General features: G+C 40.8%; 1 protein-coding gene across 4 annotated transcripts in view; it reads left to right on the forward strand.

Moving 5' to 3' along the window:
- The first annotated feature begins 347 nt into the window (after positions 1 to 347).
- AFF2 (ALF transcription elongation factor 2) overlaps positions 348 to 25630 on the forward strand; it is a 349128-nt gene continuing 323845 nt past the window's right edge. For 3 of the 4 annotated variants that reach the window (XM_054839106.1, XM_054839107.1, XM_054839108.1), the window contains exon 1: positions 348 to 669. In XM_054839106.1, the coding sequence (XP_054695081.1) occupies positions 623 to 669 (47 nt within the window). In that variant the 5' untranslated portion in view covers positions 348 to 622. Of the gene's footprint in view, positions 670 to 699; positions 1309 to 25630 lie in introns of those variants that run through there. The other variant, XM_054839109.1, reaches the window with a different exon arrangement.

Consider the following 25630-nt stretch of genomic DNA (forward strand, 5'->3'; position numbering starts at 1 on the left):
CAGGTTTGTTCACTCACAGGAGTTGGCTTTAGCAATTAAATTATAGGTGCCTATTTTTTTTTCTCTTCCCCTATCCCCACTTGTTTTCTCCCCCTCTCCGAGCCCAGCCAGGACGCTCTCAGATTATCCTGAGGCTCGAAGCCGCGCCGCTCCCCCCTCATCCCCGCTGTTTCTCCTTTCCTGCAAAACTTCCCTGCGCACCCCGGGCGGGGGGCTGCGAGGCTCCGCCAGATCCCGGCGGTGCTGCCGCGGCGGCTCCATGCCGCGGCTTCGGGCCGCCCCGGCTCCTCCCCTCGCGGTGTGCGAGTGTGTGTGTGTGTGTGTGAGTGTGTGTGTGCGTGCGCCAGGGCCGCCGCCGCCGCCGTGCCTGCCTCTCCCAGCCAGGCAGCCAGCCGCGCCGCGCCGCGCTGCTGGCGGCGGCCGGAGCGGGCGGCGGCGGCGGCGCTCCGCGAGCCCCGGGCGGCTCCGCGCGGCCCCGCGGCGGCCGCCGCTCCCCGCGGCGCCGCTGCCCATGCGGGCCGGGCAGCCCTAGCCGCGCCGGCTCGGCTCGGCTCGGCTCTCCTCGTCTCGGCGCGGGGCGGGGAGGGGGCACCACTTCTTTGAGTCTCCCCACCAGATCGTTATGGACCTATTCGACTTTTTCAGGGACTGGGACTTAGAGCAGCAGTGGTAGGTTTTTTTGGGGTGCCTTTTTTTTTTTGTTTTGGGGTTTGGGGTTTTTTTTTTCTCCCTTGCCTCTCCACCCCTCTCCTCCTAACAGCTGCCTCCTTCCTTTCCTCCCTGCTCTCTCCCCCGGTGCCTTAGCCTTTGTTGAGGGGCGAAGCGCCCGGTGCCCGCCGGGGAGCGGGTCCGCGCTGAGCCCGCGGGGAGCCGCGCCGGGGCCGGCCACGCTCCGCAGCCGCGCCGCCGGCTCCGGCCGGTGGGGAGCACCTCGCGGTCCGCCGGCTGCGGGGGGCGAAGTTGGCCGGAGGGGGAGGAGAGGCAGGGGAAGCGCTGAAATGTGCCGGGGTGCCGGCTGAAATAGCAGCAGCAACAGCAACCCCCTCCCCGAGCAGGGAAGCGGTGTGGAGAGGTGATGTTTTCTCCGGGATCGCGGCTTTGCTAATGTTGTGTTTACTGCTGTCAGTGACAGTATTCCTTTCACGGGGAGAAACGCAATTGTAGTTTTGCTGTGTGGCACAGTTCAACTGTAGCCCTGTCCAGTGTGGGGGCTTCTGTTGCTGGTTTTGCTGGTTTCCTATTCTGGATGAAGCGTTATTGAAGTTAGTTTTGGAAGTGGGAAGATCAGTCCCCGTGATATTATAACAGGTCTCTTTTTTTCCTCCTCCTCTCTGCCTCTTTTCTTTTCTTTTCTTTTATTTTTTCTTTTTTCTTTTTTCTTTTCTTTTTTCTTTTTTTTTTTTTTTTTTTAAGAGCGGAATTTTAGCTTTATATTGCTCTGCAAATAGGTGGACACCTTGGAAAGGTCGGTGCATCTCTTTAAGTGTATTGTAAACTTGTTACCAAAGTGAATGTTAAGGAATTCTCGATGGTTAACAAGTAGCTGGGAAAGTTAGAATTCGGGTGGGTTTTTAGTCACTTCCCTGGCTGGTTAACGAGATGATGCTTATTCTTTCACTGTTTTTATTGGTTCTTTCTTTACTTTTCAATTTAGCGAATATAGTTATAATTCTTTAACTATGCACGGTGAAATTCAGTGGTTGGTTACTGCTTTGTTAAATGCTTTTAGGCTGGAGTGCAGTTTGCCAAGGAAGACAGACACTGAAATACTGTATTTTGTGATCCTAATCTCTAAATGTCACACGGATTATATGTGTGTATGCATGTGCATTTGGACCTCATGTTTTGCAGCGGGTTTACTTTACTTTACTTTGTTGATAATATAAAGGTATGTCTAGGAAAAAAGATAATATATTTAGTTAATAACTATAATTTTGCCAAACACAGTCTAACAGCTATGCTTGCAAATCCAAGGTAATCAGAACCGAATACCTGTCACGTTCTATTTTACAGCAATTTGGAGTAAATCCTTGGAACCATAAATTACACTATATCAATATAAATCTGTAAGCAGGCGTTTTGGATCATGTGCGTGTTTTATCAGCTCTGCATAAACCATCGTATTACATCTTTTAATAACCACGCTGTTGTTATTTAAAAGTAATAATCACAATAAAATTAGTGCTCAATTAAATATTATGCTTCTACCACACTATCTTTACTCTGCTACACTAATTTATTTTGCAGACAACTGATAACCACCGTATTACTACTCAAATAATATTTGCATACAATTTGCCTAATTTATAGTGTGGGTAACATCATTAATTTAATGGAAGCTGTTACAACCCAATATGTGGGTGTAGTTCAAATACTAAGCACATTATAGGTATTGAGTTTTAATGTTTGCTTAATAACTTACTTTCATTTGACTATGGTTTTATGTGGATTTAGAGATGTGCATCAGAAAGAAGGGAACTCTTGTGCCTCTGTTTTTCCATAAAATATGAACATATTGCCACCCGTTCTAGAAATTCCATCTGCTTGCTTTTGTACAGTGAAATTTATTGGTTTTAGGGTCCATGAAGAAAGAACATTTTTACTTTGAAACAAAGTGTTTGATATCTGCACAAACTCTCTATGTGGCACAGGCATTCACACATACTTACTGCAGAGATCAAGTTGGATTTAGCTTTTAATAATCCAATTAGTACATTCAAGTGCACATGTATATAATATGTAGGTACATAATCTACATGTATACACAAACATTACATGTATTTTATTGTGCATGTAGATTTCTGTCTCTGACAAGTAGTTGCCTTGCTTAAGGAGAATTGAATTTAGCTCATGTATCCATAAATATGTGGATGTGTATATATGTAATACGTTATGCATGCATCATCTCTGCGCACCCAGAAGCGTGCATGCTCACCCATTAAGATTTGTTAATTTTTGTCTGTGTATCCACTATGGTATGGTTACTTCATCATATTTACAAATAAGTATATATAATATGATATGTGAATTGCTGCTTCTTATTTTGAAACTGTCCTCCTCCTTTCTGCCTGTAAGCTGGCCTTTGTAAGACGTGTTTCACAAGCATTTATAAGGCAATTAGAGCCCCCCTTCTGCGTCCCTTGCAAACCCAAAAGTTCTGCTATCTGTGCTGCAATCGCCAAGAAGGCAAGCTCAGGCCTACAGCGTGTGTGTGGGTGTTTATATATATTATCTGTATGCAAAGTACAACAGAAACATAGTTAGCCTGAGAAATATATATTAAAAATATTTATAGTTCGAGCAGAGATTTTTTTTTTTAATCCGACAAAAGGTGTAAAGATAACACTTTCTATGCATTGCCATTATATCAGGAAATGAATCCCCAAAAGTTTTGGACTGATGAGAAAATTACAGTTAATTTCCCCGCCCTCCCCCCTCCCCCCCAACGGAGGTACGTCTTTGTGTCACTTCTTGAAACTTATTTTGTCAAGAACTGTGAGAGTTACAGCCTGCGCTGCTACTACACGTGTTCTTAAATTCTCACCTGGCGTTCAGGATGATTAGCAGGAGCTTTGTCTTGATACAAATTGCAGAATCAGTCCGTTAGTTTCCCATATTAGGAGAGATCACAGTAGTATGAGAATGAGGTTTCATTGAACCTTCATCAAGAATGTGGTTGGGAGGGTAGCTGAGGGTTGGTGTGGGGTTTTTTGTTAACACTTGGGTAAAATGTGTAAAACAATGCCACAAATGTCCCAGGAGATGTTTTGCCAAACTTGAACAGCTGAAAAAAAACCCCAAAACCATTTAAATTAATCTAAATTCTGGCTGAGGTGAAAGGGCCAAAGCTAAAGTCCGCTGTGATTCCTGGATGAATAAGAAACGTTCACCTGGGCTTGCATTTAATATGAGCCATTCGATGAGGGAGAAAGGAAGGGAGATGGATATAATGAAAAGCTTGAATGCCTGTGTGCACCAAGGGGACCACTTGCTGTTAAAAATCAAATTTCATCTTTTAAATCACTTTCCACGCTTGTCTGTGGTAACCAAGTAAATGAAATCTTGAAGTGTCCTGGGACCGTGTGGCTGGATTTGAACCTGCGTATGGAGTAAGGTGGTGCCATTAATCAGCAGCTGGGAAACAACAAAACCCAACAAAACCCCAACCACCCCCGAATATACAGCTCCTCACTAACACAAACAAAGGCGGAGAGATTCATGGTTTATGTTATGTTTATTGTCGTTGGTATTAATGTTTTTTAAGTCCTCCAATCTTTAAAAAAAGTGGAAGTCGAGAAAATACGTAGTGGTAGAATGCATAATTAGATAAAATAAAACCTGGCAAAGGGAAATAAGATCAGCAGGTAAGAGTATCGTCGTAGCTGTGTGGTGGCGATGAGGAAGACTTCTCTCTGCATAGAAACAAGCCTCTTAGGTTTTTTCTTTTTTATATTATGTATCACAAGTAGCCTAATTACAGCAAAACCAGCAAACTGCCAGTTATACAGGAAGAGGCTTAAACTCACTAAACTGTTATATAAATAGAAAGTTCAAAGGTCTGTTTGTGGCTGACAAAGCTGAGAACAGGCCATCTGTGGGCCAGGTTCCTCTCCTGTATGAATGCAAAAACATACTGCATGCCACAGCAGCGTGTTCTTTCAGCATAGTCCTCAACCTGGAGGGGGTGATCCTGCTCTCCAGACAAAGGTGAACTGTTTCGGTTCCAGCCTTGGGTATTTTCCCCTCCCCTTCACCCACCTTCCCCCTTCCCTCTTTGCCTTCTGCCTCTGCAGAAGACCTTCTCAGTTACTGTGCTTTCACCAGAGTCTGTAATAGCTCACTAAATGAAAAGTCTTCTGAACGTGGAACCAGTGTTGTGTTTCTGATGGGAATGTGTGAAATAGAGTAGATAGGCTCTTTGGGAATTACATTGATTTTCTTTCTTTTTTTTTTTTAATTTTTTTTTGGGTGATGGTGAGAGCATTAGTATAGAAGAAAATCACATTTTGAATGGATTTCTGTAACATTTTTGTCCCCCTCCCTTTCTTCTCCTTAAGAAATATTACAGTTGAATTGCAGTTACTTTTTGGACTTGTATTACAGACATCCCCGAGTAATTATTTGAAAACGTTTCATTTTCAATTTGCTTTGAAAGTGTAAATGGATGGATTGTGTGGCTGCTGGTGAGTGGGTGAGGGGGATTAGATGCTGTCAAAACAAGCAGCTGAGGAAGACCAAAAATAGTCTTGGGCCAAAACCTGTACTTGAAGTACATCCTGATTTAGTAATTCTTCCCTGGCTGATACTGAACTCCCTGGAGTGTAAATCTTAAAAGAATTTGGCCGTTTGCAAACATTAAGCTCACATCTATCCTATAAGGCAAAATTACTATCAGTTTAACAGCATTTGAATTGTTTTCCTAATGATTCATTCAAGAATTTAATGACTTTTAAAATATACAAATTGGGATGGAGAGTAGATACTTCAGATACTGTTCAGCTATTCTGAAGCCAGGCAGAACTTCAGAGCATTTAAGCACTTTGTACGTGAATGCCAATTATATTGTTGGGGATTTTCTTTTTGAGGAAAAGTAAATATACTAAGTGATCTCTGAAAAAAATGGGTGGACGCTGCTGGTCTTGTTGAACTTTTTAGGACTGAGACAGTATGTTCCAGCATCGTGGAAGGAGCGTTGTGATGCTTCTTGTGTTACGAGGCCCACATTATGTTTTATCCTGAGTCAAGCAAAATTCCCATCATGCCAGATGGGACAAAATTGGCTCTAAGACCTAGAAAAAGCATGTGGGCCTTAATATGGCAGGGTTGATAGGCAGGTACGTAGTTTTGAGCACACAAGCAGTCCTATTGAAACAACTGACTTCAAGTTAAGTTTTACTGAACTGGGTTCTTGATCGCTCCCAAAATGCTCAACGTGTTTTACTAATGACTAAACCCCAGTTCTCCATGTATTTGGTAATGGAAACTGATGTTATTTTTTACTGTATAGCACGCATCCATTTCCCTGAAATCTATCAGCAGTTTTACATGATTGCACAAATAACTGGGCAGCCACAAAGAATGCAAATATTAAATCTCATTAAAAAAATAATCTAGAAGAATTGCAGGAAATGTTTTATACACTGAACCCATAAAGTATGTGGAATGAGCATCTAAACAGGCAGACCCCATCCTGTATTTCCCTGGTGCCTTTAGTTTGAAGTAGTAGAATTTCTTTGTGTAGAGGACTTGAAGGATTGGGTGTCTGGATGCTTGTTAAATGTATATAATCAATAAATATCATAAAGTACCCACATCTTCCTCCAGCTCGGGCCTGAGCTAGTAGCCAGTGACGTCAGTGGAGGTGCTCCCAATTGACTTCAGAGAGTGCTGGATTTGACCCTGGTTTGGCCAAAAGGCAGACTTCATGAAATGTGGAGCAACTCTCCAATGACCAGCATCAGCAAGGCGCTCTGCACACACCTAATAGTATGCATGTGGAAAAACTCCACAGAGCCCAGTTCTGAACCTAATTCAAATTTACTGCCTTTCTTTTGAGAAGAAAGAAAAGAGAAATGGAGAGGAAAGCTTGAATTTTTTTCTCTTGGTTGCAGTTAACAGAATAGATTTTATAAAGCCATCAAACATCTATTAACACTGAAAACTGAAACTGTGCCACAACTCTGGGTTTTGCAATGTTACAAATTCTTTCTTAAGCATTGAAAAAGAAGATAGTAAATCCAGTACTATGTCAAGTTAGTGTAACCTTCCAGACAACTCGTAATATAACGTAGTGAGGAAGTCACAACAGTGACTCAAAAAGACAGCTCTTTCATCCTTTTATTGTTACTGAATGTTCTATATTGATGCTTTGTAATCAAAATATTTGTTTAAATTGTTCTAACAGCTTTGGTCAGAGGTCAAAAGGTACCTTACTCCTGACTAATGGACAACTGTAGAGATAAAAAATGAGAGGAAGGATGGCAACATGTGCGTCAGTAGCTTTTATGCTCCATTTTGAATAACTTCTAATGATACAGTTGTTTGACCAAAGATTCTCACAAAAGGGCATGTGATATTCAATCTACATTTGTGAGTGAAGATTTTGGGGAGTGAACCAGGGGTTTGTTTTCAAAAACTTTGTACTGGAGCCTAGTGTCACAGAAACTTGCAAAGGATTGCAAGGGGCTCCTTAATTTCAACGAGACTTCTGTTGAGTGCAGCCGGTATGATGGGTTTACAAGGTTGAGCTTGTAGTGCTGAAAAAATAATATGGAGCTACAGAGCTGAGGTAAAGGAATAAACCAAAACTTCCTGCAGTTAACTTCCCAACTCTCACAAACCATTTTATCATGAGGAGGCTGTTTTTCAACTTCTATGTAGCAGATCCGCACCATAAATTGTTACGATTTTTAAACAAAGGTCTAGTCAGTAATCTCTTCTTCTGTAAAACTTTTTATCACATTTTAATGACATTTTATGAATGTGTTCAAACCAACCCACTGAGAGAAGAAAACTCTTACTTGTGGAATTTTTTTGTTATGTGACCTCAGCAGTTAATCTCTGTGTTTTTACTGGAGATTATCAATGAGTCCTTATTCCAGGTTATTTGAGATGGTGAGGCCTGAGGAAAGTTGGAAATGGTGCCACAACTGGGAGCTGATTTTCGTTGTAGGTGACACAGAGAACGGGGGAATGCCATTTACTATCTAGAGTGTGCAAGCCTTGTTTAGTGAGGAGCAGTAGTCAGCAATTCACGTTCCTGACTCAGATGCTGCATGGTGCTACCAGTTATAGTAAGACATGAATAGCCCACTCATAATTATATGTTTTTCTAGGGGTGGGGTATTAAGCAGCAAAGAAGAAAACGAGATAGAGCACCAAGTTAAAAATCACTCAGTTGTTCCTTTGACAAGTATTATAATAGCTATTTTTGTATCGCTGTGGGTGTACATGGTGTGGAATAACTAAATTCTGTAGTTCTACATTGCTTTCAGTGCCTGGGGCTCAAACCCGCAGATGTCTCACTACTGAGACTAGTGCTTTTTCCTTATGACACTTGGTGTGGACCTGACCATAGTTTAAAAGTTTTCTTTGTGGTCATTCAAGGATAGGCCCTTGTGATAGGTGATGGTGTCTGCATCCTACAAAGTGATAGACACCTAAAAGTAAAAGCAGAGTAGTACTTGGTGGCTTGTGATCTGTGCTGAGAAGGTGGCTTCACAATGGAATGTTTTTCATTTAAAATATTTTTAGGTCTGAGGTTAATAATCCATTATGTAGGTCTACTTAATCTTTTTTCATCCTTTACTGTATCACTGGTTTAGGTCAAGATTTCACTTGTGAGCGAAAAAAGCAAACAACTGTCAATAGAGAGAGCAAACGTAAAGCTTTAAATATAAAATCGGGAAATATAAAATGTCATTAAGATTGCCAATTCCCATTTATTTTAGTCTCATGTCATGAGGGAAATGAAGATCCTGCAGTAATACGGTGTGTAGGTGAGTTTGTTTCTGTGTTGCAGTCAGTAGCCGTGCTTATGTTTGAGAATGTAGTATTCAAGACTTGGAAAAATATATGCCTGTTGATTGTGAACCTTTTTGTCTGCATAGAGGCCACAGTGAGAAATCATTTCAGGGGGCTTAATTTCAGGAGGTTGCACGCTTTTTAGGTCCCTGTCCTGAACTCTCAGGTAAGACACCCATAGCTCGGGGTAGCCAATTCATGTATAAAAACTTTGGGCTGTTCTTTCGAATGTGGGGGTGATTTTTCTTCCAGTTTCTTTCCTGTAGAACAATGGAATGACATTCTTCCTGGTGTTTCCTATGAAGAATAATGATGAGGAATTATCTCCTCTGTCTACAAGTGTTTAAAAACTCATTAGTTAGGGTCCCTGAAAGAATTCCAATACAAGTCAGTGGGTGTGGTGAAGCTGATTGTAATGGGAAGCGGACTGGGCCCTGGGGCTGGTGGTCAGCAGGGAGGCAGAGCTGTAAAGAATACTGTGCATATGCTATGGTAAGCATTTTCATAGATCTTCTCTGTGGGAAAGGACAATGGCTTTGGAGCTCATATTTACTCAAAAAGCAGCCCTTTGATTTTCATGGCTTTATGCTTCGTTGCACATTGGAAGGCCCATTTGTCTTCACCAAGCCTTTGAAGAGGGGTAGGTGAAGGGATTGAGGCATTGGCCAGTGGCTGAGGGTAATGGTTGCTTGGAGAAGGAGCTAAGTTGCCTTGCTTTTTTTGGTAGCATTTGGCAGACTTGTCCTTTTTAAGTTGGCTAAATCAAGGTGAAAATATACTTAGGATATCTACTTAGGAGTAGAACGTGAATTCTCTTACTGGCTCTGCCAGTAGCTGCTTTACTACCTTTGGAAAGTCACTTTGTGTCTCTCAAAGTGGGGTACCGATATTTGCATCTTTGGTAATTTGTCTTTTTTTTTCGTTCAGGTGGAAACTCTGAGAAAGAAGAGCCAGTTATGTAGTTACCTGTATCTGGTGTTTCTGTTCACTTTTTCATCTTCCTGGAGGTCAGCTAGGAACTGTTTTTGATGTTTTCTCTACTCTGAACTTCACTCTAGCTATATAGTCCTTCACTAGCTTGCTCGTACTGCACTACCTACAGGAGGAGCAAACAGTGTTGACGCAGATTGTCTGTGGCATAGTTTATGCATTGAAATCCTGTGTTGGATGCAACTTGTGTGCTGATGATATCAGACAAATGTTTAGAAAAATGGGGTGACATTTCTGGCCACAGACCTTTCAAGCAATGTTGATTTATGTGTCTCCGCTTTACCTCCTTTTGTAAAATGAGAAAAATCACATTACAGAATTTATTGGTAGACTGAGGCATTTTGCAGAGAAGTCATTGTCATTACCCCTTCTTATACGCAGGAGAATGGAAAGAGGAGCGAAGCGACTTGCAGAAGGACTTGGCGTTGGTTAGGACTGCTGTCAGCTGAGTTCCAGTTCACTGCTTGCCCACTCCAATGGGTATATTTTCCTATTCGGCAGGGGTGTGATGAGGTTAAGTCCCTTAATGTTTATGAATGTTTATGGTGATAGAGCAAGACAGCAACCTAGGCAGATATATTAGTAGGGGAAAGGCAAGCCCATAAAGAGAAATGTTAGGATTTGGGCAGAGCATATCTGCAAGAAAAGGTAATCAAAGCAGAGAAAACTCTTCCGAAGGGCAGAATTTATTTACAGTGTGCATATTTGATATAATTTACCCTCCTCTCAGCTGGACAGTGAAGGCCGTGGACCTTTCAGAGACAGAATGATCTTGTTACTCCAGAAGACTTGTCATTTCCCGGGTCTCATAGCAAAGCTTTGTATATGCAGCTGTAGCTTAAGTAAACGTCATGTCTTGGACGCTTCACTGAATAGTACGTCCACACTTTTTCAGAAGCATTGTTGCTCTTTGAGCCAGCTGCCTTTGTTTCTAGCAGACGGACGCTTTGTTGGTTAACCCTGGGCATGAGTTTTCTTCACATATGTTATTAGACTGAACATATTTTCTATTTATACCACTTGGGGATACAAATTACTGTGTTGCGTTTAGCAAGCACTAGGAAGAGTACATCTTTGTGATGTAAAATAAATAAATAGGCAAAATTTTATTCAAAGATCCTTTCTGTCAAGGTTCAAGAGAAAACAGACAGCAAAACCAATTGATGTTCTTTATTTTTTTTGTCCCAGAAAAGCAGGAGGTATTTGCACATATGTGTTTTAATAGATTATGTTGGTGGAATTTGGTTCTGAAATTAACAATGGGCTTTTGAAGGAGAGAATGGATTTTGATGAAATCCTGTGTATCGTTTTAAGGCAATTAGGGAGATTATTAGTAGCATACATACTTAGAAGTATTGTCTTTGTGGCTTTGATAGTTGTCTGTGGGCCAGTAAAGTTGCACTAGAGGGCTGAGTCAAAGGCCTCTGCAGTGGGCTTAAGTTTTTCATTGATTTAGTAAACTCTAAAACATACTTAGCCCGAGCTTCCTTTGCTTTCTCACTCCATTTCTGGAGAAGACAACCTTTACCTACTCTGTGGTGGAGCTCCAGAAACATTATGCAATCTATCGCAATATTTTCGTTACTGCTTAATTTTTCCTACTCTCTTTAAAGAGCCCTTGCCCAAACTGACTGTTCTTTAATATGCACATAGAGGGGTCGTAGATAAGGCAACATAATTAAAGAGAGTTGTGATATTTGTGTAGGAAAACACCTGCCTGCTTGTTCAGAATCATGCAGCCCCATCAGCAGGACATGGAGCATGTTTGGATCATAGACCATGACTAGGTGTATCCTCATCAGGATAATAAATAATACAGTTTCCTGTCACTTCACTCTGCCTGGTTCTTTCCCCATTACCCAAGACAAGCCGTTGTGTGAGAACTTAGCCCAGTTGTAGACTGCTTATGAATCTTGCAGTACATGACATGCAGACATCTAACAAACATGATTAGAGACTGCATAAAATACACAGACGTAACACAGAAGTTGTATGTTTGAAAACATATTAGAGCTTCACAAGTAACCTGATATCTAGAAGGCTTTTTTCTCCCATATATCCATAACCAAGAGTATTCTGCTAGCTGCATTTCAGCCAGATCAGGGTTATTTTAGATTTTGTAATGATTCTCACTTGTGTAAACTCACACAATCTACCTGCAAATTCAACTTCAATGATAAAAGGTCTCATCAAAAAACTGAGGCAGGCTAGAATGTTTAGTTAAGATTTAATATCTTTCTAACTAATTATAATGCAGTGTCAATATATGCTCTATTATCTGTGGAAAGAAAAGGAACATAAATGATACAGTTCCATTGTACCAGGTCTTTTGTAAACAGTTAACGGTTAGGTGGATGTCTGAAGCAAGGGCGAGAGGATTGATAAACCTATTCCAAAGGGCTTGCAAAGTTGAAGTGAATTCTAAATGTAGATTAGGAGAAAATGATGACAGCCAAGCCAGCATTACCTCAGTTGATTAATTTATAAGGATACTGGTCAATGATTTTAACCAACAGCTATGCATAGTAGAATCCTAATGGGATCTGTCTGTTAAGATTACATAAAGTAGAGCATTTGATTTATTTCATAGCTTTCCAACGCTCCACTTTAACTTCATACAAATAATGCATTAGTCACACTGGATAAAATGGCGTATTGAATAAAGTTGTGATTTTGTCTGCTTCTTATAATCTGATTTTTATAAAGGATTAAATCTGGTTTAGTAGTTTATTCATATCATAAAAGAGATTGTCGGTTGAATGAAATCTTTACATCTGCCACTTTCTATCTCATTAGAAAAGACAGTAACATAAAGTTCCTCATTTCCTTCCAGTCTGTTTTATCCCCTGGTGTGTCTGAGTGTGTATATCTTCTGTACATGTTTGTATATTATAATGTCAGTATGTTTTTGAAGTTGTGGTTAAGACTGCATCACAGTTTTGGGGGGGTAATAAGGGGTTATAAACATTCTGGCAAATGAAATACCCAGCCAGGAACAAATGGGGGATGCGGCAAGGGGTGACTGTCAAAAATCTGAAAATGATGGCTTTTAGCAGCATGGCCACACGTGCGTATGCATTGCCAGATTCAGTAAGGTATTTCAGTACACGCAGTACTTTGCTGTGAGTATGCCTACGTCAGTGGATGCAAGTGCATGCCTAATGATAAGCGCATGTTGACTTATTGCTGACTTAAGAGGACCTGAAGGCTGGGCATTCCTCTGCACTTAAATGTGAATTGTCAGTTGCGATCAAACTATCCAACTGTCATTCATCTGTTCCAGTGGTTTTTAAAACATTCTTCTAATTCACATGTATGGTTGTTGGTTTTATTAAGCTAAATATTTAATGCAAAATTACAAATTTAGGGGTTTTTTTTATCCATTGTTGCCAGAATGTTGGCTTACTGTTTGTGTATTTTATTTCTTTTGCTTAAATGTGTGTCATTGACAGGATGCTGCTGTTACAACTGGCGGTCGTTTTCATGTAGACCTTTAAAATCCAAGCAGCAGATGATCTTTTCATAGATGTTTTCTTATTTATATTTAAGGTTCTTGCCATTTCTATTTAATCCCATTAAGTGTTTAGGGCCAAACTTGGTCTTCTGAACGTGAGGTTTTCTTGGTTTCTGATGTTGAGCAGAGAAGTAGTATCCAGCTCTTCTAGTTGCCTATTTAGTCAGAAAAGCGTGTTCTGAGGATCTCGCTTCTCCCTTCTGAGGAGTTGCTGAGGATGAAACTTCTTCATTCACATTTTCATTTGTTGATACGTGTTGCAGTTTTACTGGCTCTGGCGTTTCAGTCTTGGCTCCTTTTTCTTTCTTACTTCGACTCAGTAGGAGTATTTTGATATAAAATGTGTAGTCAGCCTCTTCTGTAGAGCAGGGAGCCGTTGCAAGCTTTGGTTGCAAACGCCGTGGGAGCAGCTGTAGGGTCTGGGTGGGCAGGGAGGCTCGCGCTGGGCTCTCTCCTTGCAGAGGTCCTTGCGTTGCCGAAGCGTCGATACAGGACGATACCTGTTTGACTCCCAGCACAGGGTTGGGCACGTCTCTGACTCCAGCAAGCTTCTTGAACCAGACTTTGTAAGAATCACATATCATTCATCAGCCCACTTTGTTTTAGGAGAAATGACAATGGGACCTCTTTGCTCTGGCCATTTTCTCTGCAGCAGTGGTGTACTCGCTGACTGAGCCGTACAGTCACAGCTGAGTCATTTTCTTTGCTGAAATCGTGTTCATTACTGAAATTGAGGGGGAAAAAAACCCTTTATTTGTCACAAAAGTGTTTTTGGTCATGAGTACATTCCCATGACGCAGAATGCTCCTCGAAAGGGCAGTAATATTTGCTGAGGTGGAGATACACCCTACGTCATAGTTTTTCGGGCCAAATCCGGGGAGTATGCACAGTTTTGTTTGCTGAGGGCAAGTAGTTTCCATTTGGCATTACTGAATGAACAGTGCCCTCTTTCTCAGCTAAATTTAAGTATCCTCTGCAGCAGGTTTACTTATACACCTGAAGCAGCTCTAATATCTCTGACCTTGCTTTAAAACCGAGCAGACAGAGCTCCGGTGTGCACTGGTGTGCGGCTCCAGCAGCACTGGGGGAGGTGGGCATTGCAGGTGTCTCGGGAGCCTTCCCAAATTGCCCTTCTCCCCAGCAAACCTGGCCTCTTGGAGGGGTCAGCCTGGGGCCACACATGGCTGGAGCGGACACCCCTCACTGCTGTCGGAGAATGTCCCAACCTGGCTTCTTCCGTGTACGCAACTATTTCAATATGGAAGTACTTGTCAGCTTTCTCCTATATGTAATAGCGTCATTTCAGGGGTGGAAAGCGCATGCTGGTTACATACAGTTCTAGTCGCTATTCAAGAATGTGAGCTTATGCTGGACCCACAGTTTTGGAATAAACTGAGGACCAGTGTAACCTTCCAGCACTTGGTTAACAAATTATCATGCGAGATGCAATAAGACATAGCATAAGTATTTAAATATGACAGAGCAGTGCCACACTGTTTATTTTCTGTGGGGAGTACTGACTGTATCTGTGAATAAATAGACAACAGCCTTTTATGGGAGATTTTTGTTGTATTTTATTTGGCAGCTGTTTGTCTTAATAGGAGTTCTTCAATAGTATTTATTGTATTTTGTGCTGGTAGGGGGGAGAGCTAAAGCAGAATCTGAGCAGTTTTACTTGCTTTACTCATGAACAATAAGAAAATATTGCTGTATTAATTACTGTTGTGCTTTATTGGCAAAAATAAAGAGATCCTATAATATGAAATTGCTAATATAAGAAAGGCTTTGATTTTCTCATTAGCACAGGATATTTTGCATCTGTTCTGGCTCACGAGTGCATTGTCGGCACTTAAATAATAATAATGACTCAGTAATGAATAAGAATAACAACAAATAGGCATGTGAGTATGCAGGCAGTCAGGCACCCTCCGGTGTTTATCAGTAGGTTGGTTTTGGAGGTCTTGCAAAATGAGCTGTTCCCATATGCCCATTCAGATTTTCTTAGATCATTGCACAGCCTGGAGATTCTTTTCGCTGCTGGCATGGCTGGGTTATACACAAGCACTTTTTTCATTGTGTGTCAGGAGTAAGGTGTTGAAGTTCTTACTTGAAATGGGAAATGTATGTTTCTTCCACTTAGAAACATTTAAGTCTCCGTTTTTACTCTGTTCCATTTTTTTTTCTTTTTTGTGTGTGCGTGAATAGAGTCTAAGTGTCTCATTGTTTTGAATTCGTGAAAATACCAGAGCTCTGGATTGCTCTGCCAGTCTTTCAAGTATGGTCTTAAAAATGTAGCCTGGAAACGCCTTCACTATAGTTCAACTCGGTTCATATCAAATTGTCCCTGCTTCTGTAGTTACTATTACAAAACCAGATAATGTTAAACTAACGTTAGCAGTCTGTCTTGAACGTCAAAAAGTCAAGGAATCTAAAATTAAGGTTGAAATTCTGATTTGACTCTTAGTTTATAGCACTGTCTCACCTTTTATGAAGTTGCCTGCCTGTATGATATGCCACGCAGTACAGTTCATGGATTTCATTTTTTTTCCAGGTCTTATCTAATGCTGAATAGTTAGGAACAGTGATAAGTGAAGGATAGCACAATACTCCCTTTATTGTTAAAGCAGTGGCTAATTTTGTCAAAGAATGTTAACTTTTAACCTTATTCTCAAAATAATTTGGACTAATGATGTGGCTTAATGGTTCTGAGTTTACTCTAAGAGAAAAGGAAAATGCTTAGTTCAAGTTGGAGGAAAAATCAGCAATTATGCTTTGAGTTACTATTTTCTTAAAACACTACTCTGCATTGTAAATTATACCCTTATGACCCTGAAGCTCAGGAGAAAGTCACAAAAAAGTATATGTGTGTATGTATAAACAATCATCTGGAATTTAACAATTCTGGTCAAAATACTTAAAGTTCTGGGCGTTTAGGTGAGAGGGCATCTTCTGTGTGAAGGGTCTAAATTGTACTTGCCATTTCATGCCATTAAAAGACTATCTTAAAAAAATTACCAGAAAGTGGCCTTATTGATTTCTCCAAGTGATACTTGTTTTAAGAAGTCTGCATGTGCTAATATGCGCTTTAACAATATCTGTGAAGCAAACGAAAGCAAAATTGGATTTATTTTCTTTTTTCCTTATTGATTAAAATTATTTTTTGGTCCAACAGCCCTTAACTATAATGGCACAAACCTTCCAACACATGCACGGTTAAAATAAAACAGCAAGGGAGGAAAAAAAAACCTGCAAACAACCAAAACAAAAAACCAACCTTCCCCTCCAACTAAAACAGTTTAGCACTGGATAAGCCAAAAGAAATTGGTAAGGCAAGTAGTTTATCAGCACATGACCTGTAAAGTCCTTAAAGTGATCTGTGAATGGGAGCTACTCTGAGTCTGCTTCTTGTCACAGTAACTTGTTTGGCTTAAGGGCAAAGTAAGTGGGTCTCCTTGGCGGGACAAGAGCAAGTAGATCACCAGGTACAAGAGCAAGTAGATCACCAGGTAAGATCAGATTGGAGTCTCTGGTGGTAACAACAGAACTACAACAAAGCTCTTCTTTTGACACCATTTCTGCTGCTGTTACTGCTGTTAATAAGTGTGCTAATTATCACGAACCTGATAAGGCTTATATTAATTGACTGAACTAAATGTAAATTCTGGTTAAATAGAGAATAGTTTAGTAGACTTGACAGGTACTGATTTGCTTAGCTGCCGTGTTCAGAGTAAAGGTGTGCTGGAAAACAAAATATCTGTATTTTAACCCTTAGATTTTGGAGAGGCTTAAAATGCCCAGATTTGTCTCCCAAAATAGAAAAGCTTAAGGTTTTCAGAATGTTTTTTGCCTTTCTCCCCTGTCCAGTGATACTTTATGCAAGGGCAATTAGTTCTTAGAGTTTTTGTATTGCAGTAAAATCCCTGCGTAGTCATTTGTCACGCATTTTCGTGGCACAGAGTAGTGTGGCCTAACTGTTTAGTCTCCAGACACTATTACAGTAGTAAATGTTGGATAATAAATAGCAGGAACAACTAGTCTGATGGCTGTAGACTGTATGTGGAGTTATGGTTAGAGGACACTCTGTGTTGGGCTTTTGGGCAGATCATCTCTCTCCAACTCATTCTACACACTTGCAAAATGGATACAGTAGTGTACACTTGGCTTTAGAGGCGGTTTAGGGCATGCCTAGTAGTTGTGAAGATACTTTGAGGTCTTTCAAATATCTTTCATGTGTCCAAACAAAACAGTATCAATATTAAAGTGCTCTTTATCCTAGGAGGAGGGAGTTTCCCGACTTACAGGAGTGTTTAAATGCTCAGTATTGTAAGTGCAGACATGGGAATGGACATGGAAGAAACAAGCATGATACCTCTGGTGGTAAATGTCACAGACATTCTTTGGAAATGCTGGAATATTTATAGTGTATTTTATGTATTCCATAATTAGGCATTGCCGTTAGGGCACACAACCTCTTCATTTTAATTGTCAGGAGAGCTGTCACACAATAACACATGCTGCAGCACGCTGCAAGAGCAATCAGATTTTGTCATTTCTCAGCTACATTTCAATAGTTTTTAAAATGTTTTAATTTTTTTCCCCCTTCTCCCTCCAATGAACATCATGTTCTTGTGTAAGGCAGACAGTTCTAGAAAATGGTGTCCTCCTCCTATGGAGAGTCCTTGACAGAAAGAGGTTCTTCCTCTCTGCTCAATGAGGTTCTTCTGTGCTCAGGTCTGGCCACTTCCAGAAGGAAAGGGGGTATTTCAGTGCCCCTTGTTCCTGTACTTGATGCCCACTGTAATCTAAATCATTCTTGCTAGGGATTGACTTTTGTATCCATTCTTGCTATATAATGCTCTTCCCTCAAAAAACCACTCCTAAAGCAATCTCCCACCCACCCAACAAAATCGTGAGGCTTGTGCAGAGTTTCAAGACTGTAATCTCACTGTGAATGGGGCTGGAGTAGTAACTCAGACTTAGTTGTGATGCACGTGGGATAAAAATAGCTGTGTGCCTTCTGCCCTGTGCATGCCACCTGTTCCAGTAAAAAGAGGAAGCCTTAGTTGCTTGTAATGGTCGTGAAACTAGCTGCATTTTACTGAGGCATACAGGTGCAAATAACCCCCTATTTTAAAATACATAAGGTGATAAATTGGCTGCTGGGAAATTAGACTACAGCTGGACTCATTTGCAAGGTGAGGGTGGCTTATTTCTCTGGGTGGTCCCTTTTCTGTCAATGCATGGTAATTACCAGACGTTACACTTTATTTTGGATTACAGGATCATCACATGCTTTTACTACGTGTAGTGCTTGATTGAAACTATCCTGCGTTATGACTACAAAGTTTGAAAAAAAAAAAAAAAAATTACAACTACTTCCTGCCAGAGGAACATGCTGCAGGGTGCTTTTTTTTCTTTCTTTTTTTTTTTTTTTTTAGTTTTGTATTCACTAATTTACTGTTTGTTCTAGAGCAGCAGTGAGTGGGAGTTAAACTTTAAGTGCACATTTGGCTCTTTAAAAAGACATTTAGTGTACAATTACTGCTGTTTACCTTCTTATAATTGTTGTGTGTTTAGGCTTAGTCAGGCTTAGGAAGATGGGTATCTGTAATCTTTGAGGGCTACAACTCCCTGTCCTAGTTTTTACAAAAGAGAAAGTAATTATAGATATTGAGATAGATAAAGAGATAACACAACACTTTGTGTTGTGATGTTTTAGTGATTAGTGTAAAATAAACACATAGACAAGGAGAGAGATTGTGGTAAAAGATGCTGTATGTGGCTGCAGTTTCAGTCAGTCATACTCAATGTGATGCTCAAATCACATCTGGGAGTCAAGACTGCTCTTCATGGAGTCCCCAGATTTGCTGTTCTGCTGTTACACAGGTGCACAGTTTGCAAAACACCAGGTTTAAGTAAGGGGCCCTATTTGTAGTAACAACTATACGTTACACCACATCAGAGGAAAACTAACCAACTGCAGTCATGCCTCGATTGGCAGCCAGATGAACACGGGTATCAGCACGTCCAGTGACATAGAGGAGAAATATCTCCATCAGCCTTATTTGGTGGACCTCTTTGTTAGATAGGAAATAGTAGAAAGGTAGAGGAGTATGTATTTGGGAAGACCCAGATCTGTATCAGGATCTCAACAGTGCTTAACGTGCAGTTTGTGGGAGCAACCAAGGGTTGGAAGCTGCTGGCTTCCCAGTTTGAGGTCTGTCACAGGAAAAGAACAATTGCATGTTCCAACCTGCTGTGTAGCTTGTTGCTCAGTAAAACCCTTTGTCTTTTCAATAATATGTGCAGAAAACACTTGAGAAATATGGCTGAATACAGGTGTAAAATACATAGACAGTAGTATTTCCATTTTACAGACAGTGAAATGTGGTCTTTGTGACTTGGCAAATGTTACTCTGCCTACCTATGTGGTCTGGATTTTCTTCATGAGGAAATACATCTCTGAGGAATGGACTGAGATGGGGATGTGATGTCCACTGTGAAAACGTAAATTAAGTTGTATGGGTTGATTTTGCTTTGAAGTTGGGTTGAAAAGACTGTTGTGTGGAAACAAAATGTAACAAATGTGTAACTGAAAATGCCATAGTACTTGAAAGGCATGAGAGAGAGGTAGTTAAAAAGCATCATTAGCTAAAAAAGTATCTTTGTCCTTTAATTGAGTTTTATGACCCACTGTAATTGGAAGAAATAGCTCCACTGTTTTTCTTTAAACAGGAGAATATTACTGGATTTCAGGCCAGTCATCTGAAATTTTTCACTTATAAATGTAATGAATGCTCTCAGCTGTATTTGTAAGAAATGTTTTTGGATTACAGGTGCTCTAGAGAAACAAATCTAAGGGCTATTTTGTAACTGAAAGCCTTTGAGAAAATGTTCCTATCATTCAAAAAAGATCTGAAGCTCTGAGTATGTATTGTGATTGTCATACTAACTTTCGTACTCGGAATGCAAAGGACAACTAATCCTTCCCTCCTTGGTAGGAGTCACATGCTGCTGTTTAGCTTTCTTCACCATGTTTTATTTTTAATGTAATTTTAATGAAAAGGTGGATCTGACATTATAAAGTGGTTGGTTGTTGCTTCTCTTCTGATGTCACAGTGATGGGAGTTCCAGCAGTGCAACTTTTTTTGGGAACAATATTATATATATTCTGCACTTAAACTTTGATCTTGTGTTTAGTTGAAATCCATGACGCTTTCCTTGGGCTTTATCTGTAGCCTTTTTAAATCAACTGATATTTTTTTAACAGACTGTAGTAGTCTCTGGATTGAGACTACAGAGCTTGAGTACTTGGGTGTTACAAAGGTGGAACATGGGGAGGGAGGTGATGAAGATCAAATCCACCCTCCCATTTAAAGGGTGGAGATAAAACCTGATATCATACCCCACCTCTCCTTGATAAGGCCGCTCTGTCTGTGTTAATGCTGTTCCTCCTCGTTGTTTAATGCTGTTCCTCCTCGTTGTGGTGAACTTCACCCACTGACATTAAATCCTCTCTCATGTAAGTGATTGGTGTACAATCCTACTCTGTGATTTCCAGGCGTGTCAAGGGATTTAGCTGTACAAGCTTTTTCTTGTATGTGAAATGCAACTTTTTGATAGTAATAGGAAGCATGGATCAAAATGTATGATTCATGCTTTTTTGTACCCATAAAATCCTGTAACAATAGACAAGCTAATTAATATAGTTAATTAATTTGTTCAGAATACTAACTAGTAGGGGAAAAAACCCCACCCACAAACCAGAAATCCTAAAGCTTATCTACTCTAATAAAAAAGAAAAAGGCCTTTTTTTTAATGTGAATCCCAATTATTTTTTTTTAAAGACCAAACTTTTATATGGGAAATGTATTTTCCCATAAAGTATAAAATTTCAGCAATTTTATGTCAGTACTGGTGGAAAATTTTTTAATTTAGAAAAGGATCATTTTTGCCAGTGGAGAAAGGAAATTGTTTTGCTTTAAGAAATAAATCTGAGCATCTCTTAATAAACACTAACAGTACTGTGTTTTTATCTGTATGTGCTTTCATAAAAGGTTCTTTTTAGTGCAATACACATTTGGTTAAATCCTGCAATACCTTAATGCCTTTCATGCTAGTGCATCCCAAGGCACTTTACAATCTGTAAAGTTAACATTAGAAATGCAGCACATAAAATTCCCTAAGACAATCCTTTTTAAAATGCTGAATAAAACATCTAAACTGTTAAGTTTGGATTAAATGGCCCAGCAGTTGGTGCATTTTTTCGTTCTGTGGAAAATATGTTTCAAACAAATGACTGAAATGAATAAAGGCTCTGTAAATAATATGACTTCAAATGATATTCATGAAGGCCAAAATCTGCCATTCTGCAGGAGGAAGTCTAGACATGTACAAAGTTCAGCTCTGTTAATTAAGAGGGAGCAATACGCTGCAGTGAGTCAGAGCAATTTTATAATCCAAATGCTGCTAAAAGGGACTCTTGTCAACCTCAAAATTTTATTTGTTTTATAATCGCTGGGTAAGGAGACTTGCTGGCTGAGGAGATACGTGTGTCTCTCTCAGGTTTGAATGCCATCCAGCCTGGTAGTGACCAAAAGCTGTTACCATCTGATAACTGTTTGTTAGGCTATGCAAAATAATTGTAGTCTCTGAACAGTTCCTAGTGTCAACGTCACAAAAACCACCCCCACGCTTGGCACTAATTATTGCCCTTGCTGGCAGCCCCGGCGAAGAGGCCAAGGTTTGACTGTTATTTCCCCTTTCAGTGCTTGCAGTGGTCCTGCTGAGAGTGTGTGTGTCTGGTTTGTGGTTAAACGGTGTGCGCTCTGTTCTCTGCAGGGCTGCCAGCCTGGCATCTTTTGTAAGTACTGATTTTTATCATTAAGAAAACAAGATCCTTCATTGTCTTCTCACTCCACCTTTAGGTCTGCTGCGAGCTGATTTTTTACGTTGATGCAGTTTAAAAAAAACCCCAAAACTAAAAAACAAAAACCAAAAAACCCATCAAACCAGCAGAACAAAACAAAAGCAGTGGCAGGTATGAATTTGTTGTGCAGGATAAGATGAGGACAGAAAGAATCGGTGCTTTTAAAAATATTTTTTTTTTTTCCAAATTAAAAGAAATAAAATGTATGCTGAAAAATAAAAACAAGAATAACAGCCAGCTGATAGCAGTGGAATACATAAGAGAAAAAAACCAGGATTATGCAGCCTCGGAAAAAGCCAACAGATGTTCAGGGCGGGTTAGAAAAACAACATGATCAACGGTATGAAAGCTGCGACAGATCTAAACAAAACCCCAAAATAGATGCAATTCTAGAATAAGCCTGAAAAAGAGAAAATCATTATAGGCTTTCCTCAGCACAGCCGCTGGTCTCTGATAAAACAAGATTGAAACTTCTCAAAAAGGAAATTTATACCGAGGTGGGTTTGCAACTTCATTGCTAGAGACTTCTCACGCACCTCTGCCAGCGAGTAAATTGGAAACAGGATAAAAACGAGCAGTCTGCTCCTCAGGCAAGAGAGGTGCCTGAAGTAAGAGCTAATTGCTGACCCCATAACAGAGTGGCACTTTGTTAGGAATCGGGAACGTAGTTGTTTTATCACTTAGAATAGTTTTTTTCATTTTACTGGGCACCTTGAGCTGGAAGGAGGTCCACGCAGACCATGTAGTTGTATGAAGTCACCTCTCTTGCCCTTGATGTGGTGGTGTGCATTCCCGTAAAATGACGGAAATTGAAGCACAAGTGAAGCCAGATCAGAGTGTGGTAGTGTTGGTGATGCTGGCGTCCCTCACTGTGGATCATGGCTACTGCTCCAAGGCTCAGATCAGTGTTGTTGCCTGACTTAACCATCCTTCTCCCTCAGCACCAGAGAAATGGCTTGTTGGGGCAGACCTGAGGGCTGGCTGTTTCAGAGGGTTGGGGCTGGTACGAGCCTGGTCGTGGTCTCGTTGAGGTCCATAACAGCTTTCCCACAGACACCGGTGAGATGGGAGAGAGCTCCGTGTGCTGTATTTAATGGTCTGAGACCCTTTCGCCCCAACTTCAGATTGCTTCTCCCCTTAAGTGTCCCTTAATGGACTGGATGCTCCGGCCTGGGGAGGAGAAAAGCCAGCGACATCTGACAGTGTCTCCGCGAGGAGATGCCTGGCCTGGGCAGGAGGCCATTGCTCGGGGCGGCTGCGTGCGGCCCCGTGGGCATGACAGGGGCTTGTGGCGAGGGGTTTGGGGCTGGCCTCAGCCTCAATGGGGAGCCGAACTGGGGGTGAAGGTGGAGACCAAGTAGCCTTTTTTTCAGTAAGCCCCCTTTATTAGGGTGTTGTCGGCTGCCTACCCCAAAGGGAGACCACAGCTGCCTGAGCCAGCCTGGGCCTCTTACCTGTGACTAAAAAGTGCCGTTTTGAAAAGGCAGGTACGTACAGGTCCGGTTAAGTTACTCTAAATTTGAATAAGATAGAATATTGCTCTATTTTTGTCATAGCATTGGAGAAGCACCAGAGTGAAGTATCTTGACTTAGTGTTGCAGGAAGGGTGTGATGCCCAGGCGGGTGCCTGCTGCCTGGCCTGTGAGAGAGGCCGGCTCCCGTGGCACGGCTGCCGTGTCAGCGAGGCGCGCTCCTGCTGCTCAGGCTCACACCAGCCTTCTCTAGGTTCCAGGAAACCCTCTCAAAATACTAATTATTGACTCTACATTAATTTGTATAAATTATGCAAATTAAGCAGCAGTTGCACGCCACTGTGGTTTAGGTGGATCTCGTGCTGTACTTACAATTTCGTGGGCGGACACAGGTTTTATTCACTACAATAAATGGTTTGGCTGTAGAGTGTTTGGAAAGCAGCCGGTGGTGGTAATCGGTTGTAGGTGACATTGGTGCACTCTGTTAAGCTTTATTTAATAATATATTCTTCAGTGGAGAACTCCAGAAGGTCAGTGAGCTCAGCTCGCTGATGTACATGGCTCAAACTGGCAGTACTTGGGCCAGTTTGGTGTAGGGGGATGTTTGCGGAAACATTAAAGTGATCGTGTACTCTATTAAAAATAGGTAATTTATTTGTCTTTCCTCAGGTTTAGGAAACTGTGAAATTAGCATTGAATCGTGCAGAAGTGGGGCAGTTTTCAATAGTTCCCTGTGTACCTTGGTTTTCAGCATTGCCTTGCTGTGCAGCCCTGTGCCGCTGGCTGCTCTCCCCTCCTGCTGACCCACGTCCAGCGTCTTCGGCAGCAGCACACTGAGCAGAGCTGAGCTCTAGGCATATGTTTCCAGAAGGAATCCAGCTCTAGCTTTTCAGATGAAAAGGTTAAAGACTTTGACACAAGATAATTATAAAAGGAAAATGAATCTTTTCTTGGATCAAAAATTATTGTGTAAAAGAGTGTGTAAATTATGGCGTGCAAGTTAAGTAATGGCTTTTATACTGAAATCTGGAATTACTGTGATGAAGGAGATGGTGTCAAACTGCAGTAATTTATTTCGTTTTGGTTTCTCAGATCTGCAATGAATTTAGGAAATTCAAATTTATAGTAAGTGGGTCTTTGTAAGAATTTCTCTGTGAGAATGAGAATATTTTATGGAACTTCCATCGGGGTCATATTCATACCATTATTCTAGCTAGGACTTCCAGTTAGAAAGTTCCCACGTAAGATTTGTTCCACTGGCTTCTGTAAGTGGATTTTTCAAACTTTAAATGTTACTTCCATTTTCTCATTTAACTTGCATCACTGCTCTTCAGTGTTTGAACAGGGATACGGTGATGAGCATAATGCAGTATTTTGCTAATGAACCATAAAACCATCCGAGCACTATTTTCCTTTTTTTTCTTCTTTTTTCTTTTTTTTCCTGCTTTTGTGGAAGGTTTGGAAGTTGGTGGATTTCTTTCCAAACCATGCATAATTGTCATTTTTGTTATTACACTTGAGTACTAAAAGCCCAATTTGAAGTTTCCCTGGAAAGAAAAAGTTCTTAGAGTTGTATTTTTGGGAGATTAAGTCAGGTTAACTACAAGGGCTCAATTTTATTCCCAATGGAGGATGGTTATGAATTGGTCATAAGCATAATTCACCTTTGAGTCACAGCACTTCATACAGAAAAGTATTGTTGATGCTGCAGAGCATATAGTCTGCCTTGCAGTATATCAAAACCTGGGTGTAGAGTCTTTCCGTGTGTGTTTAAAGAAAGAGATGAGCAGGCTATATATCTGCTGTATCTAAACTGTGCTCTTTTGTAAACAGAACAGCTATTTTTGAACCTCTAGCAGGATGTTTCTGGTGAAGGGATAATGCAGATGGATCCTTGCATGCACACAGACGTGCACCCGTGTTTATCGCTCGGTGAAGGGGCTATGCGTATCATTCATTTAACTGGCAATTCTTTTGCGGTGTCAGTATCATTTCCTAGCAAAATTGGCTAAAGGAATTGTTTCAAACACAAAAGATGTTTTGAACTGGCCTAATTACTTGCTCAACAGCCAATAACTTTGGGAATTGTTTTCTATGTGAATTCTAGATACAAATTGGGATATCTTTCCATTTGTTTAAAAAAGATTAGGCCAATAGGAGAAAAAAGGATCTTTACCCATTTTCACTGAGCAGTGAAGTTTG

Source organism: Grus americana, chromosome 12, assembly GCF_028858705.1.
Source record: "Grus americana isolate bGruAme1 chromosome 12, bGruAme1.mat, whole genome shotgun sequence".
Lineage (NCBI taxonomy): Eukaryota > Metazoa > Chordata > Aves > Gruiformes > Gruidae > Grus > Grus americana.